At 43.7% G+C, this 22500-nt stretch overlaps 1 protein-coding gene and 1 non-coding gene across 4 annotated transcripts in view; one reads left to right on the top strand and one right to left on the bottom strand.

Moving 5' to 3' along the window:
* The window catches only part of LOC143298779 (rho guanine nucleotide exchange factor 17-like), a 67197-nt gene that overhangs the window by 5027 nt on the left and 39670 nt on the right, over positions 1–22500 (top strand). For all 3 annotated transcript variants that reach the window (XM_076611734.1, XM_076611733.1, XM_076611735.1), the window contains exons 2-5: positions 8549–10164; positions 10944–11873; positions 16011–16088; positions 20587–20763. In XM_076611734.1, the coding sequence (XP_076467849.1) occupies positions 9016–10164; positions 10944–11873; positions 16011–16088; positions 20587–20763 (2334 nt within the window). In that variant the 5' untranslated portion in view covers positions 8549–9015. The remainder of the gene's footprint in view (positions 1–8548; positions 10165–10943; positions 11874–16010; positions 16089–20586; positions 20764–22500) is intronic.
* On the bottom strand, positions 2244–2319 carry Trnad-auc (transfer RNA aspartic acid (anticodon AUC)). The gene has a single exon. It is a non-coding gene; the product is annotated as a tRNA-Asp (tRNA).

Genomic DNA, 22500 nt, shown 5'->3' with positions numbered 1-22500 from the left:
CCTTTTCATGTGGCTGGGGGTGATCTTACCTGTAGTCTTCTGTTGCCTGGGTCTGGCATGGCGACGAGCATCCTGTCTTCTTTTTTGTTTGTGTCTCCCTGTGATAACATTAATGATAACTAAACATTTTCATTGCATCCTTTCTTCGTGTGAGCTTGCACTGATTGACCATGGACATTTTTCATGTTGTGTTGTTCCCATGCATAGAAGATATTACCAGTAATGTGTGTGTGCACACTCACACACACACACACACAAACACATGCACTATGCACAGTACATACATGCAGTATCGTACAAACACACACACGCGCGCACACACACACACACACCACACCACAACACAACACAGCACAACACAGCACCACACAACCACAACACAACACAACACACCCACACAGACACCCAACACCCAACACACGCACACACACATACACACACACATACACACACACACACACACACTCACACCCAACACACATGCACGCACGCACGCACGCACACACACACACACACACACACACACACACACACACACACCTACGCACACACACACACACACACACACACGCACACACCTGCGCACACACACACACACACACACACACACACCTGCGCGCACACACACACACACACACACCTGCGCACACACACACACACACACACACACACACACACACCACTCAGCCCCTTCCCCCAAGCCTCCATGCACCCACTTGCATTTAATTTAACATACACCACCCACCTTGCCCCCACACCCCTTCACACACGCACACATACACACGCACACACACACACACACACACGCACACACACATATACACATACACACATATACACATACACACACACACACACATACGCACACATACACACACACAACTGCCCTCACTGGCCCAAAGCAAACCAAAACACACTGCCATTCAGAAGAATCAGTATTGGTGGAAAACTCCCGAAGTCCCTCACCATTCATTCTTATTCCACTGATGATGACTATCAGCACGCAGTGAGAGTCTTTTCTCTGGTCAAGGGCACACTTGAACTACTTTCACTTATCAGGGTGGGTTCACAGTGGGGGTGTTGGGCAGTGGGGTGGGTGGGTGTGGCGGAGGTTGTCTTTCCCTTTCGCTTTATCTACCCCCCAACCATTCTCCCTCCCTCCCCGTCCTCCTCTTAGGCTCACGCTGGTGCTCCTAGGCTCACGCCGGAGCACCCAGGATGACAACATTGTATTCCACTGATAGAAAAAGGACAGGGGGTGGGGGTGGGCAGTTCATGGTGGGGATAGGGTGCTGTTGGGTGTGGGTGCTTTGAGGAGGGGAAGGGAGGGGGGGGGATAGAGATACTGTCCACTGTATCACAGTATTGTCCACTAACCTAGGGAGGGTCAGGAAGGTCAAAAATTCACACACACACACACACACACACACACACACATGGAATTTGACTTGTGACTTTGCTTGAAGAATGTTGGGTGGGGGTCACAGAAAAAGGTGGAGGGTAGCAGGGGGTTGGTGGGAGGGGGAGGGACAAACAGTTGATCAGCTAAGGAGGAAGTGGGGGGGGGAGGCACAGGTCACCCTCAGGTAACCTTGTTTTCAGCTGACTTGATGACTTCAAGGGGAGGGGGAGAGGTGTGGGGGGAAGAGGGGGGAGCACTGGTTTGGTTGATACTCTGTATGACTGTCAAGTTCAAAGGCTTCTGATTGGATGTCCAGTTGGAGCTAAGGTATGATCATCATGTCCAGTGCTGAGCAGATCTCGCACAGGGCTGGCAGATCACTGCTGAATTTTGTTTTTATGTTATTTGTGTGTTTTTTTGTTTGTTTTTTGTTGGTTTTTTTGTTTTGTTTTTAATTCTTCTTTGATATATTGATGTTGACTGTCTTTTCTGTGTCTGTGCATCTTATTTCTGTCAGGTCCCTGTTCTCTCAGGTCTTGTGGAGAAGAGCCCCTTCCTTCTTCTTCTTCTTCTGCGTTCACTTGTATCCACACGAGTGGGCTTTTACGTGTATGACCGTTTTTACACCACCATGTAGGCAGCCACACTCCGTTTTCAGGGGTGTGCATGCTGGGTATGTTCTTGTTTCCATAACCCACCGAACGCTGACATGGATTACAGGATCTTTAACGTGCGTATTTGATCTTCTGCTTGCATATACACACAAATGGTGTTAAAGCACTAGCAAGTCTGCACATATGCTGACCTGGGAGATCGTAAAAATCTCCACCCTTCACCCATCAGGCGCCGTCACCGTGATTCGAACCCGGGACCCTCAGATTGATAGTCCAATGCTTTAACCACTCAGCTATTGCGCCCGTCGCCCCTTCCTATATTATATTATGTAACCAAAGGGCCTTTCACTAGTTTCAGTATCAAGCACCGTACCAACACTGTCCTCTTTCAAAACAAAATTGAGAACCCACCTATTAGAAGTGGCCTTTGGATGTGATGAATCATAGTTGTTTGTCTGCCTTCTGCCACCAACCCCACCTTTTTTTTCCTTTAATGTGATTGTCCGTATCTGCAATTGGTAGTACTGTCTTGGTGTATTTAGATATATATCTACACACATGTTGTCTTTTCATGTTCTGTGTTATGTTATTATACACTATTGACGTATTGCATACGAATTGTCTAATGTGAGACGCTTAGAGCTCATTAAATGGGAAGTTTTCCACATGTAAATAAGTATTATTATTGTTGTTGTTATTTATTTCTGTTACCATATTATTATTATTATTATTATCACCCCTGGAAACAGAGTATGGCTGCATACAAGGTGGAGTAAAAATGGTCATACACTTAAAAGCCCATTCAGGTACGTACGAGTGAATGTGGGAGTTGCAGCTCATGAAGGAAGAAGAAGAAGATTATTATGATTATTATGATTATTATTATTACAGAGTATGGAACAGAAGGTTAGTGGAAATGCACCAAACTAGGTAGCCAGTGTCCATGGATTTGAGCCTCATATATGGACTGGGGTCTTTACTCCTTCCTCCTGTACTAGACCTTGAGTAATGATCTGGGTGCTAGTCTTTCAGATGAGATGATAAACTAAAGGCCCGTTTGCAGCATGCACTCGGAAGACGCAAAAGAACCTGTGACAACAAGAAAAAAAAGGGGAGTGGAGCGTGTTTGTCTCTGGCAAACTGTGTAGGAAAACCCACTTGGTGCCAAAGAGAGACAGAATGTAATACAATACAATGTTTTGCACATAAAGCAGAATGATGGCCAGGTCAGTCAGGTACCCACGCTTCTCAAGGAAATGAGAGGTTTCCAGGTCTGAAGCACAGATGGACCGGGATTTTTTCCCACCCCCCTCCCTGCCCCCCCACCCCCACCCCCTGCCCTTTCAAAAGACTTCAGAGTGGTGATGTGGGTGCTGGCCACACGGGTGAAATAATAAATCAGAGGCCCTGTACACATCATTAAATATGTGCATGTAAAAGAAGATGTGGAAAAAAAAGAGAGAGAGAGAAAGTCCCAGGCAATAATCTTTTCTTCTTTTTTTTCTTTTTTTTTTTGTGGTGGTGGTTTTGAAATTCCACATTGATGGGTTATATTTTGTGTTTAAAAGGAAGACATGGATTGTACTGCATTATGGTGATTCACTCTCTCTGGGAAGAGCAGCCCCAATAGAATAATACCAAAAAAATACAATACTGTACAGTTCAGCATTGCACAGTACTGTGCAGTATGTAACAGGACTGTACAACTACAAAACAATATAGTGCAATACAATATAGTACAGTGCAATAGAGTGCAGTGCAATCCAATACAATACACAATAGTACAATACAGTACAATACAATACAGTGTGATACAATGCAGTACAGAACAACAAAGTGCGATACAGTACTGTGCAATACAACACATTGATTTATAGTACAATACAGTGCAATACAACACATTATAGTACAATACTGTGCAATACAACACAGTGATTTATAGTACAATACAGTGCAATACAACACATTGATTTATAGTACAATACAGTGCAATACAACACATTGATTTATAGTACAATACAGTGCAATATAATACAGTGATTTATAATGCAATACAGTGCAATATAATACAGTGATTTATAGTACAATACAGTGATTTATAGTACAATACAGTGATTTATAGTACAATACAGTGATTTATAATACAATACATTGATTTATAGTACAATACAGTGCAATACAACACAGTGATTTATAGTACAATACAGTGCAATACAACACATTATAGTACAATACAGTGCAATACAACACAGTGATTTATAGTACAATACAGTGCAATACAACACAGTGATTTATAGTACAATACAGTGCAATACAACACATTATAGTACAATACAGTGCAATACAACACAGTGATTTATAGTACAATACAGTGCAATACAACACAGTGATTTATAGTACAATACAGTGCAATACAACACATTGATTTATAGTACAATACAGTGCAATACAACACATTGATTTATAGTACAATACAGTGCAATACAACACAGTGATTTATAGTACAATACAGTGCAATACAACACATTGATTTATAGTACAATACAGTGCAATACAATACAGTGCAATACAACACAGTGATTTATAGTACAATACAGTGCAATACAACACATTGATTTATAGTACAATACAATGCAATACAACACAGTGATTTATAGTACAATACAGTGCAATACAATACAGTGCAATACAACACATTGATTTATAGTACAATACAGTGCAATACAACACATTGATTTATAGTACAATACAGTGCAATACAACACAGTGATTTATAGTACAATACAGTGCAATACAATACAGTGATTTATAATACAATACAGTGCAATACAACACATTGATTTATAGTACAATACAGTGCAATACAACACAGTGATTTATAGTACAATACAGTCCAATACAACACATTGATTTATAGTACAATACAGTGCAATACAACACAGTGATTTATAGTACTATACAGTGCAATACAACACATTGATTTATAGTACAATACAGTGCAATACAACACATTATAGTACAACACAGTGCAATACAACACAGTGATTTATAGTACAATACAGTGCAATACAACACAGTGATTTATAGTACAATACAGTGCAATACAACACATTGATTTATAGTACAATACAGTGCAATACAACACATTGATTTATAGTACAATACAGTGCAATACAACACATTATAGTACAATACAGTGCAATACAATACAGTGCAATACAACACATTGATTTATAGTACAATACAGTGCAATACAACACATTGATTTATAGTACAATACAGTGCAATACAACACATTGATTTATAGTACAATACAGTGCAATACAACACATTGATTTATAGTACAATACAGTGCAATACAACACATTGATTTATAGTACAATACAGTGCAATACAATACATTGATTTATAGTACAATACAGTGCAATACAACACATTGATTTATAGTACAATACAGTGCAATACAACACATTGATTTATAGTACAATACAGTGCAATACAACACATTGATTTATAGTACAATACAGTGCAATACAACACAGTGATTTATAGTACAATACAGTGCAATACAACACATTGATTTATAGTACAATACAGTGCAATACAACACATTGATTTATAGTACAATACAGTGCAATACAACACATTGATTTATAGTACAATACAGTGCAGTACAACACATTATAGTACAATACAGTGCAATACAACACATTGATTTATAGTACAATACAGTGCAATACAACACATTATAGTACAATACAGTGCAATACAACACATTGATTTATAGTACAATACAGTGATTTATAGTACAATACAGTGCAATACAATACAGTGATTTATAGTACAATACAGTGCAATACAATACAGTGATTTATAGTACAATACAGTGCAGTACAATACAGTGCAGTACAACACATTGATTTATAGTACAACACAGTGCAATACAATACAGTGTGATACAACACATTGATTTATAGTACAATACAGTGCAATACAACACAGTGATTTATAGTACAATACAGTGCAATACAACACATTATAGTACAAAATGGTACAACACAGTTCAGTACATTTTAGTGTAATGCAAGGGCAATACATTACATTTTAGTACAATACAGTGGAGTGCATGCAATACAATTCATTATAGTACAATACAATACATTACACTTTAGAGTACAATACAGTACAGTACAATACATTATAGTACAATACATTACATTTTATAGTGCAATACTTACAACACAATGCACTCAGAGGTTCTAAGAGGGATTATCAGACAGATGTTGTCATTTTGTTAACTCTCTCCATACGAGCGGCAAAAGAAAAGACGTTAACAGCGTTTCACCCCAATTACCACCATCAAAATATTGCAAGTGGAAGGCTCTCATACTGAAGAGGTGAATATTGACAAAGAATACCACAATTCTGACGACGGAAGCTAAAGGTTGGGTTATTGAGACACCCACTGGACATCCGAGGGGTCTGTGTAGAGTGAGTTAAAGACACAGCAGATATTGGTGTTTTGCTTTACATTTCTTGTGGGAAGAGAGAAGCTGGGGCTGCTCATCCCGGATATAGTGTGTTGCCACTGTGTAAACTGCCACCACATGTCTTCCTTTCCTGTGTATGCGCATCGTTTGGTTTCCTCATTTCCTCTGTTGTACTCATCGGCTGCTGCTCCCACTTTCACTCATGTACAGAGCGGGCTTTTTCTTTCTTTCTTTTTTTTTCTTTTTCTTAACAACTGAACATGGGTTGGGGGAAGTTGCATGTATAACAGAAGGTGCTTCCACTTGTGATTTGACTTTTTTTTTTCTTTTTTTTTTTTGCATAATAAATCCAGGAGAGCTTTAAAGATAAGACTGACAATTTTATATCTGGAAGACAGATGCTGCCATCTTTTACACTTTACTGAGTAGTGAGTGGGTTTTTTGTCGTGATCATTAATACTCTGTCAAGTCGGCAGCCGTGCCTCATTTTCAAGGACATGCATTCTGGGTGTGTTCGTGTTTCATTAATCAGCCAAAAGTTTATATTTGATCTTCTGCATGCATATAGTTATAAACACACACACACACACACACACACACACATTCAACGTTAGAAATACAAACTCGCATGCACAGACACACAACACCCCCTGCTCACTCCCCCTTCACACACACGTACACACCTTACCGCACCACACCACACCACACCACACCGCACCGCACCGCACCACACCGTACCACACCACACCACAAACACACACGCACATCAGCACATACACATTCACATGTTTACTGTGTGTTGGTGATTGTATATAAATAACTCTTTGCACAACAGTACATGTACACATCGATGCATGATACTAATGGGCCTCCAGATCACCACATGCAGCCAGTCGTCTTGTTACGTGACAGAACATAGACCTGCCGCATAAAGACCACAGTGTGTCATCTCTGTGACCTGTGACCTTGTAGCTAAGCAGCCCGTCATGGACGATGACATCATCTGCATATTGGTGACATCCCCAAGTACCTCACTACCAGCTGAATGATAGCCTTATTTTATATTGTAATTTGTATTGTCTCATTAACCATGCTATCTTTGCTTTATCATCTCAGTGCATTGTTCCATTGTATTGCTCTTTTATCACAACGTATTTCTCTGTGCGAAATTCAATTATTCAGGCTACTCTTCCCAGGGAGAGCATGTCGCTACAGTGCAGCACAACTCTTGATTTTTTCTTCTTTTTCCACCTGCAGTTGTATCTATGTTCCTACCAAAGGGCATTTATTGACAGAATATTCCCAGTGACAATCATTTTGTTGCCGTGGGTACCTTTAAATGTGTTGAGTGCATGCTACACACTGGACCCTGGTTCTTCATCCTTTCTGAAGACTAGCATCCAGACCACTGCACCACTCAAGGTCTAGTGGAAGGGGAGAAATACTGGCGAATGTGGGATTTGATCCTGTGCACTCATAAGCGGACCCATTACCACTAGGCCACCACTCCGCTCACCCTTGGAAGGAAACATAGTGGGTACAACAGTGTCATGGGCAAGGTTCCAGCAGGTTTTAGAAGTTGGAAGGCCCCATTTTGATGATGCTGTGTCCTTGGGAAAGGTGCATTGATTCTCCTCACCCCACCCAGTTGTGCACGCCGTGCTTTGGTCAGGGAGGGTTAAAAGCGGCGGAAAGAGAAGATTGGTCCTCACCTTCCTATGACAAGCCCTGGGCACCGTTGATATGGGACCTTTAACCTTTGGGGGTAAGAGGAGGGAGGGGGGCTCAAGCATGTTGGTGAGTGTGAATGCAAATGCCTGTGTGAGATGACTGATGACATAAAAAGGTACAAAGGGCACTGAGTCTGGCACTGAGCAAAGCAGTGCTCTGTAAGATTTTTTTTTTCAAGTATTACAGTTATTGTTGTCTCTCTCCCTAAATAAATGAATAAATAAATATGTATATATTTGTCTCTCTCTATATATATTTACTTGTGTGTGTGTGTGTGTGCATATATACATATTTTATGTTGGTGCTTTCAGTGTCCCAGACTAGTGTTGAGCCAGAGAGAAGACAAGGCCCAAGAGAAACATGTCCATGGTGACGAGCAGTGTGGCAGCAGGTGGATCAACACTTCATGTCCTTCAGACATCACACACACGTCAGTACATGGACACTGATTGACATCCTGATGCCCCCAACTCCAACACCTGAACACATCTACTGCACAGCAGTTACAAGGGTTAAGTCAGTTACTCTGCAAATGACGAGTTCAAGGCCTGTATCGAATCATTTGACATGCCCTGTGGTACTTTGAAATGACAAAGTTTCAGATTTTGGATTGATTTCTCTCATTAAAAGAAATCTGGACTTTTTTTTTTCACTCCTCATTACTATGAAGTGAGCAAGAAGCCTGAGGGGCTTGCGCCCAGAAACAAAGCGTCCTCCTTCCCCCGCCTTTTTCAGGTTTACACCCCAGCTTTGTCCAGTTGGTGGCCAGAGGAGCAGGATGGAGGAGCCAGGGGAAGGAAGAGACAGCACAGGTGGTGATCAGGAGGAGAGCACTGTGCCAAGTTCACCCACGCCCGTCCCCACATCAGCAGGAGTTCTCTCCCCAAAAGTGGCACGGCCTAAACTGCCGGCCTTTGCCAGCAGCCCCTCTCCCCAGGTGAAGAAGGACAGTGGGCGGGAGAACCTGCAGACCATACTGGAGGACATTGAGAAGCTGCGGAAGTTCAACTTTGATGAGTTCAGACGCCCCCGCCATCAGCATCCCAGTGCCTTTGCGACGCTGCCACGGAAATCTCAGTCTGCCAGAGCGTCGCCCATCTATTCTCCACGGATAAGTTCGCCAACTGTTGACGATCCTGGATCGAGCCGAGATCGTTTGAAGATGCTGACATCGTATCTGAAGAACAAAAGCTCCAAACTGCTCAGTGAACAGACGCCTGTCGGTGACAAGGGAGTCTTTGCCCATGAAGGGTCCGTGCCGGCCAATTTTAAAGCATCCGATATTGTCAGCCCTGAGGGTCTCTCAAAAGAGAAAGTGGCTGTGGCAGAAGAGGGAACTAAGTCTCTGGTTTCTGTGCAATCAAGAGACCATAAAGTGAGCCCCAGCTCTTTGATCAGAATATCTCCACGCACCATGGACAGCTTGAACACTAAGCAAGTGCTCTCCCCTGCTGACAGAAACACCCCTGACTTTGGTTCGGTTTCTCAGAATGACAATCAGACACAGCCGGTGAACTCTCACTCCCATGCAGAACCACACATTGCTTCCCAGACGCTTGGCAAGACCTGGGAACAAGACGCACCTGACACCCACCTGAAGATCTCTGAAGAGGAAGACAGGACGGTTGACCCAGGCATCGCTGCAATGGAAGATGAAGGTGTCAGTGAAATCTTGGATTCCCCAAGATCAGCTGTTGACGCTCCTTTCCACACCGTCATGGGTCTGGGCATGCCGCTGTGGACTCCGACAGAGGCAGTGCAGCAGGCCGGCAGTTCTTCAATCACTGCCACAGAATCAGAGCGGGCGGGGCAGGGGGAGTCACCTCCCCTGCTTGGGGAGGAGGAAGCCCAGGAGCGGGAGGAGGAGACCAGCAACAGGTCTCGTTTCCAGCGACGCGGAGACTCTTCTGCCAATGGAAAGCAAAAGGTAAAGAGTGGGGTGGGTGGGTGGGTGGGTGGGTGAGTTTCTTCTTTGTCTTGAATGACTTTGGATTCAGACTGTGAGGCTGATACTTTTACCTTCAGAAAAATGCTTTTGATTTCCTCAGTTTGAAAACTCTTAGAATCCCCAACAGATCTATACCCCAGTCAGTCTCCAGTCTTAAATGTTTATCAGTCAGGCAGAGATGTCTGTTGTGACAAAAAGTAATGCAGTACAGTACAGTATCAAGTGATACAATACAGTACATTGCATTACAGTGCAAAGCACCAGATTCATGACTAGAAGTAGTCATCATTCATTCCAACAACTTCTTTGCTTTTGTGTTTTTTGTTTTTGTTTCATTGTCAAACAGTCAGTTATGTAATATATATGCATAATCAGAAGCACACTGGTTCAGGTGGTTACATTCCTTCAGTGAATGTTCAAGTGGATTCATTAGAGTCCTGCATCACAGCCCTGTCCAAGTCAAACCAGAGAGCACTCTGTGAAAGTGCAGAAGAAAGGTTTGGGCCCAGTCTCCCTATTCCCAGCCTCAGACACAGTGTTTTGATATCACTGCCCCAGTGGATGTAAAAGGCTTCAGGACATTTGACCCCCCCCCCCTTTTTTTTTTTTTAAACTAAACTTAAATGACTGTGAGTGGTTGATAAGTGTGTTTCTGTGTATTCTGTTATTATTACAACAGGGAAAAGCTCAATATTTCAGGCTGTTAGGTTGTTAGAAAAAGAAAGACGCAGTCTCAGATTTCTCATGTTGTTTTTCAGGGAACAACACGCTTCATCACTCACCCTCCACACGCAAAGGCCCAGACACAAGAAGAAGGTCCAGTGGACAGCAATGGCTTCGTGGCATTCAAGACACCAGCAGATGCTGATGATGACCCCATTCAGCAGTCTCAGACATCTCTAGCAGATTCTCAGCTAACTGCAGAAGAGACAGAGAACCTGACTTTTCAAGACGTCATAAACAGCATGGCAGGAGGTCAGGCATCTGAATCCTCTGATTCTGACAAGCAAGAGAAGAAGAGCGTGAAGCTAGCCAAGCAGAAGTCGCGTTCGGACCCCAGCGGGAACCGACTGGGGGAGAACCTGGAGTTCGTGCCTACCATGGACACGAACCAGTCGCACAGCGCACCTGTGTTGGTGAAGGGTGAGAAGGACCCGTGGATAACAGATGACGACCACGTGTCCACATCGGATGGCACTCTGTCCCCGTCACGCTACAGTGTGGCCACTGAAAAGAGTGAAGAACAGACCTCGGGCAATGAAGACTTTGACACAGATGACAGTGTTGATGGCAGTGAAATTTTAGGCAGTCACGAGAGCAGTGGTGTTCCACAGTCAAACACCCCCCCTTTCAGTTTATCCCCAGACAGTTCTGCTCGCTCCAGCCGTGATGTCAAAAGTCGATCCCCTCCAGAGCAGAGAAGCCTTCTGACTGTTCCTCCAGCATCTGTGTCCCACAGACGGATCCCGAGGTCGGCCAGTTCTGCCAGCGAATTTCAGGCTCGCAAGCACCGGGAAGATGCAAAACGGAAGGATCGAGACAAGGGTGCTAAGCCTCGGTCAGATGGTCGTGCACTGAGCGAGTTCATTCCACTAGGGGACTCTGGCGCTGCGAGCAGTATGCCCTCTGTGTGGAAGGAACAGCTGTCTTTCACAGAGTCTCCTGAAAGGGAACTGGGTTTTATCAAGGTAATTCCACTACGTATGTTTGTGCATAGACCTATTCTGTGTGTGTGTGTGTGTGTGTGTGTGTGTGTGTGTGTGTTTATACAAGAGAGGTAGGCAGATTCTGCGCACTTGTAATTTTCATGTCAGCAGTTTCATGTACATGTGATTCGCTGAATGATTTCTGAGTTTGACCAGAAAATACCATTGATAGGTATGTGTAATATTTGTTTGTAGTTCAGGATATGTTTGTGTTTCTATAAGTATAACCATTTGAACACTTTGATATGGAGTAAAGGATCTTTATGATTATCATGCATTTTTGATGTTCTGCATGTGTATACACACAAAGGGGGTTCAGACACAAGCAAGTGTGCCCATAGTTGACCTGACCTGGGTGATTGGAACAAATTGAAGAACCTCCGCTCTTATTAACCCAGCAGGCACAGCAGGGACTGGAACCCAGGACCCAAGAATTGGGAGTCCAGTGCTCTATCCACGGTACCACAGTGCCTGCTTTACCAGCATGCAGGACTGCATTTATCTTGCCACTTTGGCAGCCACTTTCAGCAGTGGGTGCATGATGCCTCTTGATGGGTGTGTTTGTGTTTTTTTTCAGGAACCAACCAGACACTGATTTGGATGAAAGGACTTGGAATGTGTCTGTGTGGCTGTGATGTGGTTACCTCTGTGTGTGTGTGTGTGTGTGTGCCTCTGTGTGTGCCTCTGTGTATGTGTGTTTGTGTGTGTACCTGAATGTGTGTGTATGTGTGTGTGTGTTTGTGTGTGTACCTGAATGTGTGTGTATGTGTGTGTGTGTTTGTGTGTGTACCTGAGTGTGCGTTTATGTGTGTGTGTGTTTGTGTGTGTACCTGAGTGTGTGTGTGTGTGTGTGTATGTGTGCGTGTGTGTGTGTGTGTGTTTCTTTAGTTTGAAGTCTTTTCACTGTTTAGTGATATCATTAGATGAAAAATAAAATTACACATAAAGACAACACACCACTTATGCAGGTGCATGTGCGCACGTGAGCACACACACACACGTGTGTGCACGCGTGCACACACACACACACACACACACACAAACACACCACCACCACCACCACCACCACCAACAACAACAACATCCACACTTCTATTTCTGCTTTCATGCTACAGACCAGAAAAATTGTGAGAGAGAGAGAAAGTGTGTAAGTGTGTGCGTGTGCAAGTGTGTGTGTTTTTAACATTTCCTGTGTTTAATCAGTGTCAGCTGCATTACGGTAAACAAGAAAAATCGAAACCAGAATGCACACCCACTTTCTTACCTTCACCCACTCCCCCATCCCCCCACACCCCCACCCCACCATCCTCTCTCCTTGCCGTGCCAGCTTTTCCTCTTTAACGCCCACATCAAAAACGCTTCTGTGAGAGAGGGAGTGGGTTTGTTAAGAAGTGTAAAATTGGCCGACAGACGTCATCTGCAAGTTCTCTGAAACAGCAGGGAAGGAGCAGGCAGGGCTAGAGTTTGAGGTGGAAGCGTTCTGAAAGTTTGGTAAACAACAAATCAGGAAGCAGTGGATTTGAAAGTGGTTTTTTTTGTTGTTGTTGTTGTTGTTTGTTAATAGCAGTTATTACTTCTTACTTCTTGTGAATGCAAATGTTGTCTGTATTTTGTTGTTGAGAGCTTGTGTGTGTTTGGGTGCTGGTTACTTGATGCTCTGCTTGCGTGTACTTGCTTATTTAGGGAGATAAGTGGTTGTGGGTGTGTGAATGTGTGCTCTATGTGTGTATAGTATGTGGTTGGTGTGTGGTTGGGTGTCCGGTGTGTTATGTTTGTGTTTGTTTTGGATGTTGGTGTGTGTGTGTGTGTGTGTGTGTGTGTGTGTGTGTGTGTATTTTGGGAGTGGTATGTGTGTGCATTTGTGTTGTGTACTTTTTAGCAACTTATTAAATGCTGCTGTAACACTAGCTTTGGAATAATAGTTCTAATACAGTTTTTATACTAGTTATTGCAATTTATGATTTACATACTGATGCAGACACACACACACACACACACACACACAGTGCACAGTGTACAAACACACATAAACACACACACGCACACACACTCACACACACACACACACACACACACACACACACACACACACACATGCGCGCATGAACGCACACACAGACACACAGACACACAACACACACACACATAACCCCCCCTCCCCGCCCCACCACACACACACACACACACACACACACACACACACACACACAGTGCACAAACACACACACACACAAACCCACACACACTCACACTCAACACACACACATGCATGCACACACACACACACACACACACACACACACACACAGAGGAGGTATAAGGATAGGGCTGGGATGGGAGTCTCGCAAATCTAAAAATAGCAGCAGTGATTCCATCATTTGTGTTTCAGTGGGATTTCTTAGTGGGACCTCTTAATCTGTTTAGGGGGTGTGGTGGGGTGTGGGGAAGGGGTGGGGGTGGGGGGGGGACTGTAGCAGAATCAGTCAGGTGTTGGACTTGTGATCCAGTGTTCACCAGTGATGAGGGTTCAAGCCCCTGTTCGGGCATGACGTTGTTTCCTTGGGAAAGGCGCTTTACTCTAATTTTCCTCATCCCCCACCATGTGTGAAGGGGTTCCTGACTTGGGTCGGGGAAGCTTTTAAGGCCAGACATGACAGCTATGTTATAACAGTTTTTTTTGTTTTTTTTTCTAAATTATGATTATCATTTTAGGTCGATATTGTTATGTATCACCCAGCTTTCACAAAACTGTATTAAAAAAAAACAAAAAACAAAAAAAACCACTGTTCATGCGCTGGTTGCCATGGAAATGATTCAAAATGGCCGACAACAACAACAACAACAACAACAAAAATCAAAGATCTTTTACTTCAAAACTATTATAGGTACTTCAGTTTTTCTTTTTCTTTTTGATTCATTATTACCTTAACTCACTTTCAGTGTTGGGACAGCAGAGTCAAAGTGAATGTTCTTTTGTCACAGCTGTTTATTTAAAAAATTCAAGAACAGAAAGAGTCATTTAAAAGAAAAAAGTTGAACAATTCAGTATTTTAGATATGATGCTTTCCCAACATAGAAAGTGAGTTAAAATCAAACACAAAAGAAAAACAACTGCAGTACGCATAATAGTTCTGTAGTTGTAGAGCTTTAATTTGTTTTTGTTTGTCGGCCATTTTGAATCGTTTCCATTGCAATCGGTGCCAGAAGAGTGTTTGTTTGTTTGTTTTTTTACATTTTTGTGCATCCTGAGTGATACCAAACAATATCCACCTACAGTAATATTCAGAATTTAGAACAAAACTGTTTTGAAAATAGCTGCCATGTCTGGCCAGCAATGGAAGGAGAGGATGTGGCCCAGCCTTCCTGAGCTGAACCCTTGACACTGTGTGTAAGAAGTCACTGCCTCAGTGGCTATGGGACCTTTAAGTCTGCCCTTTTTTTTTCTCAAGGATTTCAGTGAGAGTGCTTGAAGAAGGCATTCCTTGGTTCAGTCCAAATTTAAAACTGCCCCTTCAGTACACAGATTGATATAAATGTCCCTTCATCACAAATAAGTATAGGAAATATAAGTAAATAAAGGAAAAGAAAGCAAGCTCGTTTGTGATCAGAAAGTTGAAAGAAAATGCATGGGTGGGAATATTTTTTAATTTGTGTATTCTACAGATTTCCATATTATCCAGCTTTTTGGCAACTTTTCCCCGTTTTATTTTACTTTGTTCCAGTATCAACACATGTGGATTGGTTGAGCAAGCCACAGCCACAAACTTTTCGGTATTAATTACAAAAAACCCTCACTCCCTCCCATGTGAATGTTTATTTTCGACTGACTTTATCATTTTATTGTCTTTTTTCTCCAGTGTTTTTTTCCAAGGGTGTATGCAAAAAAAAAAAAAAAAAAAAAGTATGAATGTGCATGCATACATATGTGTGTGTGTGTGTGTGTGTGTGTGTGTGTGTGTGTGTGTGTGTGTGTGTGTTTTATCAGGCTTGTTTTGACTTTGCTGTATGTTTTTATTTATGTTGTATGCTGTATGTTTCACAGACTTCTCGACTCTCAGTTAATTTCTGTGTCGATGCCTGTAGTAACAAAGTGATTCTGATTGTGGCTGCAACTTGCAGGACAAGCGGTACCACATCATAGAGGAACTGTACAGAAACGAGAAGGAATATGTTGACGCCTTACGTCTGCTGAAAGAGGTGGGTGTGGATAATCGTTATGAAAAAAAGATTATGCCTGTCACTCTGTGTGCATGTGTTTGTCTGTCTTTCCCTGTCTTTGCCTCTCCCTCTCCCAGGAAATCTTGACCTTGAATGAAACTGGTGGAATTAATGGTAACATGCTTCATATAACAAACACCTGGAATATTGGATTGTATTGTTTGTTTGTTTTTTTGTCACAAGAGATTTCTGTGTTTGAAAGTCAGGCTGCTCTCACGAAAGTGCAGCATCACCCTTAGTTTTTATCTTTTTCATGCATGCACGTGTATTTGTTTTTTTATCAGAGTGGATTTTTCTACAGAATTTTTTTTCCAGAGACAACCCCTTTTGTTGCTGTGGGTTATTTTTCATGCGTTACCCCTTGACTGCCATAAACGTGTTATGTACGTGCATAGTGACGTCACTGATGACATCATCAGGAAAAGGGAAACAGCTCTGGAGGGCTGGAAATTCACACAGTTTGTCCAGAGTGGTATATCTCCAGACCATTTTCTCAGTTTTCGGCTTATTGTTTTGGATAATGTTTTATGACCAGAAACACCACTTTCTACTGTTTTCCCCTCGGCACTGAAGGGGTTAAGATCGAGTGCAGGATTGGGGAAGGAGTAAAATTCCCGGTCCACACATGAGAATCAAACTCCTGGACACTTGCTTCCCTGTCAGGTGCATTACCACTGAGCCACAGCTTCACAGAGGTGTATGTAAGAGAGATGTCACTCCCTTACCTCCATCGTCAGACTCAGATTCCAGTCATTGTAAGTAGTGTAAAGCCAGTAGTAAGTAGTGAAAAGCCAATAGTAAGTAGTGAAAAGCCAATAGTAAGTAGTGTAAAACCAAAAGCAAGCAGTGTCAGTAGTGTAAAGCTGGTTCATGTAGTAAGTAGTGTAAAACCAAAAGTGTGTTCTGTAAAGCCAGTAGTCAGTAGTGTAAAGCCAAAAGCAAGTAGTGTAAAGCAAATAGTAAGTAGTGTAAAGACATTCATATATAAACCAAAGTCATGAATGCAACATGCCCTTAATGCAAGTAACAGAACCCACATCACCAAATAGGTTGTTTCTGGTGAAATTCTGTAGAAAAAAAGAAAAGGGTGGTGCTGCACTGCAGCCATGCACTCTCCCTGGAGGGGACAGCCTGAATTTCACACAGTAAACCTGTTGTGACAAAGAGTAGCACGCTGCACTGCACTTTACTACACTACACTACACTACTCTACTCTACACTACACTACACTACACTACACTACACTACACTGCACTGCATTGCACTACACAACACTCCTACACTGCACTGCACTACACTCCTACACTGCACTGCACACACTGCATTGCACTACACTCTTACATTGCATTGCACTGCACTGCACTGCACTCCTACACTGCACTGCACTACACTCCTACATTGCACTGCACTACACTGCACTGCACTACACCACACTGCACTACACCCCTCCACAACACTGCACTACCCTACACTACACTTCACTACACCCCTACACTGCACCCCTACACTGCACTACCCTACACTGCACTACCCTACACTACACTACACTACACTACACTCCTACACTGCACTGCACTGCAGTGCACTACACTACACTACACTACACCCCTACACTACACTACACTACACTACATTATACTACACTACACCCCTACACTGCACTACCCTACACTACACTTCACTACACCTCTACACTGCACCCCTACACTGCACTACCCTACACTACACTACACTACACTACACTCCTACACTGCACTGCACTACACTACACTACACCCCTACACTACACTACATTATACTACACTACACCCCTACACTGCACTGCACTACACTAAACTACACTACACCCCTACACTACACTACATTACACTACACTACACTACACTACACTACACTACACTACACCCCTACACTGCACTGCCCTATAGTACACTACACTACACCCCTACACTGCACTACACTACACCCCTACACTGCACTACACTACACTACACCCCTACACTACACTACACTACACTACACTACACTGCACCCCTACACTGCACTGCACTACACTACACTACACTACACTACACCCCTACACTGCACTGCACTACACTACACCCCTACACTACACCCCTACACTGCACTACCCTACACTACACTACACTACACCCCTACACTGCATTGCACTACACTACACTACACTACACCCCTACACTGCACTGCACTACACTACACCCCTACACTGCACTGCACTACACTACACTACACCCCTACACTGCACTGCACAACACTCCACTACACCCCTACACTACACTACACTACACTACACTACACTACACCCCTACACTGCACTGCACTACACTACACCCCTACACTGCACTGCACTGCACTACACTACACCCCTACACTGCACTGCACTACACTACACTCCTACACTGCACTGCACTGCACTACACCCCTACACTGCACTGCACTACACTACACTCCTACACTGCACTGCACTATACTACACTACACTACACTCCACTACACCCCTACACTGCACGGCACTACACTACACTACACCCCTACACTGCACTACACTACACTCCACTACACCCCTACACTGCACGGCACTACACTCCACTACACCCCTACACTGCACTACACTACACTCCACTACACTCCTACACTGCACTGCACTACACTACACTCCTACAGTGCACTGCACTATACTATACAACACTACACTGCACTGCACTACACCCCTACACTGCACTGCACTATACTACACTACACTCCTACATTGCAGTACACTACACTACACTACACTACACTCCACTACACCCCTACACTGCACTGCACTACACTACACTCCTACACTACACTCCTTCACTGCACTGCACTACACTACACCCCTACACTGCATTGCACTACACTACACTCCTACACTGCACTGCACTACACTACACCCCTACACTGCACTGCACTACACTACACCCCTACACTGCACTGCACTACACTACACTACACCCCTACACTGCACTGCACTACACTACACTACACTACACTCCTACACTGCACTGCACTACACTACACTCCTACACTGCATTGCACTACACTACACTCCTACACTGCACTGCACTGCACTACACTACACTACACCCCTACACTGCACTGCACTACACTACACCCCTACACTGCACTGCACTACACTACACCCCTACACTACACCCCTGCACTGCACTGCACTACACTACACCCCTACACTGCATTGCACTACACTACACTACACCCCTGCACTGCACGGCACTACACTACACTCCTACACTGCACAGCACTACACTACACCCCTACACTGCATGGCACTACACTACACTACACTACACCCCTAGACTGCACGGCACTACACTACACCCCTACACTGCACTGCACTACACTACACTCCTACACTGCATTGCACTACACTCCTACACTGCACTGCATTGCACGGCACTACACTACACTACACTACACTACACTACACTACACTGCACTATTATCCTACACTGCACTGCACTTTACTACACTACACTACACTACACTACACTACACTACACTACACTACACTGCACTGCACTATTATCCTACACTGCACTGCACTGCACTACACTACACTACACTACACTACACTACACTACACTACACTGCACTGCACTGCACTGCACTGCACTGCACTGCACTGCACTACACTACACTACACTGCACTGCACTACACTACACTACACTACACTACACTGCACTGCACTGCACTACACTACACTACACTACACTGCACTGCACTGCACTGCCCTACACTACACTGCCCTGCACTGCACTGCCCTACACTACACTGCACTGCACTGCACTGCACTGCACTGCACTGCACTATACTCCTACACTGCACTACACTACACTACATTACACTACACTACACTACACTACATCACAAAACAACAAGCACAACACAACACAACACAACACAACACAACACAACACAACACAACACAACACAACACACCGCACCGCAACACACCACACCACACTGCACCACACCACACCACACCACACCACATCACACCACAACATACCACAACAACACAACACACCACACCACAACATACCACAACAACACAACACACCACAACACATCACATCACACCACACCACACCACACCACACCACAACACACCACACACACCACACCACACCACACCACACTGCACCACACCACACTGCACCACACCACATCACACCACAACACAACACCACACCACACCACACCACACCACACCACACCGCACCACACCACACCACATCGCACCACACCACACCACACCACACCACAACACAACACACCACAACACACCACACGACATCGCACCACACCACACCACAACACACCACACCGCACCACACCACACCACACTACAGCACATCACACCACACCACACCACACCACAGTGAAGCATCACCCTCACATTGGTGCTGACAGAAGTACATGGGGCCCCTGAAGAACTCCAGCAACGTGGACGACACAATCGTGGACAACATCTTCTACATGATCCCTGAAATCCTGATGCACCACGCTGTCTACCTGGACCTGCTGGACAAGGTGTGGAAGAACTGGGACTCCCGCACCTCCACCATCGGCGACAAGATCCTCGCCATTGTGAGTTGTGTAAAGCCCATAGTAGTGTAACGCCCACAGTAAGAAATGTAAAGTCTGTAGTAAGTGGTGTAAAGGTGGACAAGGTGTGGAAGAACTGGGACTCCCGCACTCTAGGGGACAAGATCCTCACTATTGTGAGTTATGTAAAGCCCATAGTAGTGTAAAGCCCATAGTGTAAAGCCCATAGTAGTGTAAAGCCCAAGTCCATAGTAGTGTAAAGCCCACAGTAAGTAGTTGAAAGGTGGACAAGGTGTGGAAGAACTGGGACTCCTGCACCTCCATCATAGGGGACAAAGTCCTCCCCATTGTGAGTAATGTGTAAAGACCATGGTAGTGTAAAGCCCATGGTTTGTAAAGCTCATAGTAAGTAGTGTAAAGCTGGACAAGGTGTGGAAGAACTACTCCCGCACCTCAACTGTCGGCGACAGGATCATTGCCATTATTTTTCCATGGTAGTATAAAGCGGATAGTAGCGTAAAGCCCATAGTAACGTAAAGCCCACTGTAGCGTTAAGCCCATAGTAGCATTAAGCCCATAGTAAGCTGAAAGGGGAGTGCTTGACTGTGGTTGCTGAATGCTGCACCTCTCACGACTGCCTAAAATCTCAAAGCAGAAATGAGTGTTAAAAAGCTGATAGTATATTGTATAAAGCTGATAGCAACTAATGTCAAGCCTATAGTAAATAGTGTAAAGCTGATAATAAGTGTTGAAAAGCCAATAGTGGTGTAAAGCCAATATTAAAGCTTTTTACAGCCATTCGGGCAGTGAACTCATATCAGCTGTGTGTTGTAAAGCCAATAGTTAGTGGTGTAAAGACAATATAAAGGTGATAAAGCCTTTTACAACCTTTGGGGCAGTGAACTCATATCCACTATGCCTAGGACTCGGCATAGGAAGGCGGGGCCCCACACTCTTCCTTCTCCACTGTTAGAGACAAAATTCTGACCATTGTGAGTAGTGTACAGCCCACAGTAAGTGCTGTAAAGACAATAGTAAATGATGTAAAGCTGATAGGAAATAGTGTAAAGCTGATAGTGTTGTAAAACCAATAGGAACAAGTGTAAAGCTGACAGAAAGTATTGTAAAACCAATATAGTAAGTAGTGTAAAACCAATAGCAAGTGTTGTAAAGCCGATAGTAAATGTTGTAAAGCTGAAAGTAAGTAATGTAGAGCTGATAGCAAGTGTTGTAAAGCAAATAGTAAGTGTTGGAAACCAATAGTAAGTGTTGTAAAGCTGATAATAAGTGAAGCTGATAGTAAGTAGTGTAAAGCAGATAGTAGTGTAAGGTTTCAGTTTCTCAGCAGGCATCACTGTGTTTGGACAAATCCAGATACGCTACACCACACCAGCTAGGCAGATGCCTGACCAGCAGTATAACCCAACGCACTTGGTCAGGTGTAAAGCAGGAAGTAAGTTGTGTAAAGCTGATAGTAAATGTGGTAAATGTGCTGTAAAGCTAGTAGTAGGTAGTGTAAAGCCAGTCGTAAGTATTGGCTTGGCCAAAGTGAAAGGCACATGAATAAAACAACACTGGGGAGTAAGATGTGAGAACAGAAGCACTCTAGTCTCCGTCTCCTTCCTCCATCACTCTCCTTGATTTATTCTTTTCCCCTCACCTCCTCCAAGTAGTGGAGATTGTTTCCAGTAGTTTCAGAGCTGAGAGCAGGAAAACAGTCATCAAATGTTGTCTATCATGCACAGAAAATGTTGTGTCACTCCATCGTTCACATTTTGC

This window comes from Babylonia areolata, chromosome 24 (genome assembly GCF_041734735.1).
Source record: "Babylonia areolata isolate BAREFJ2019XMU chromosome 24, ASM4173473v1, whole genome shotgun sequence".
In the NCBI taxonomy this organism is placed as follows: domain Eukaryota; kingdom Metazoa; phylum Mollusca; class Gastropoda; order Neogastropoda; family Buccinidae; genus Babylonia; species Babylonia areolata.
The sequence above is the reverse complement of the archived record's forward strand: the minus strand, read 5'-3'. Positions and strand labels throughout refer to the sequence as shown.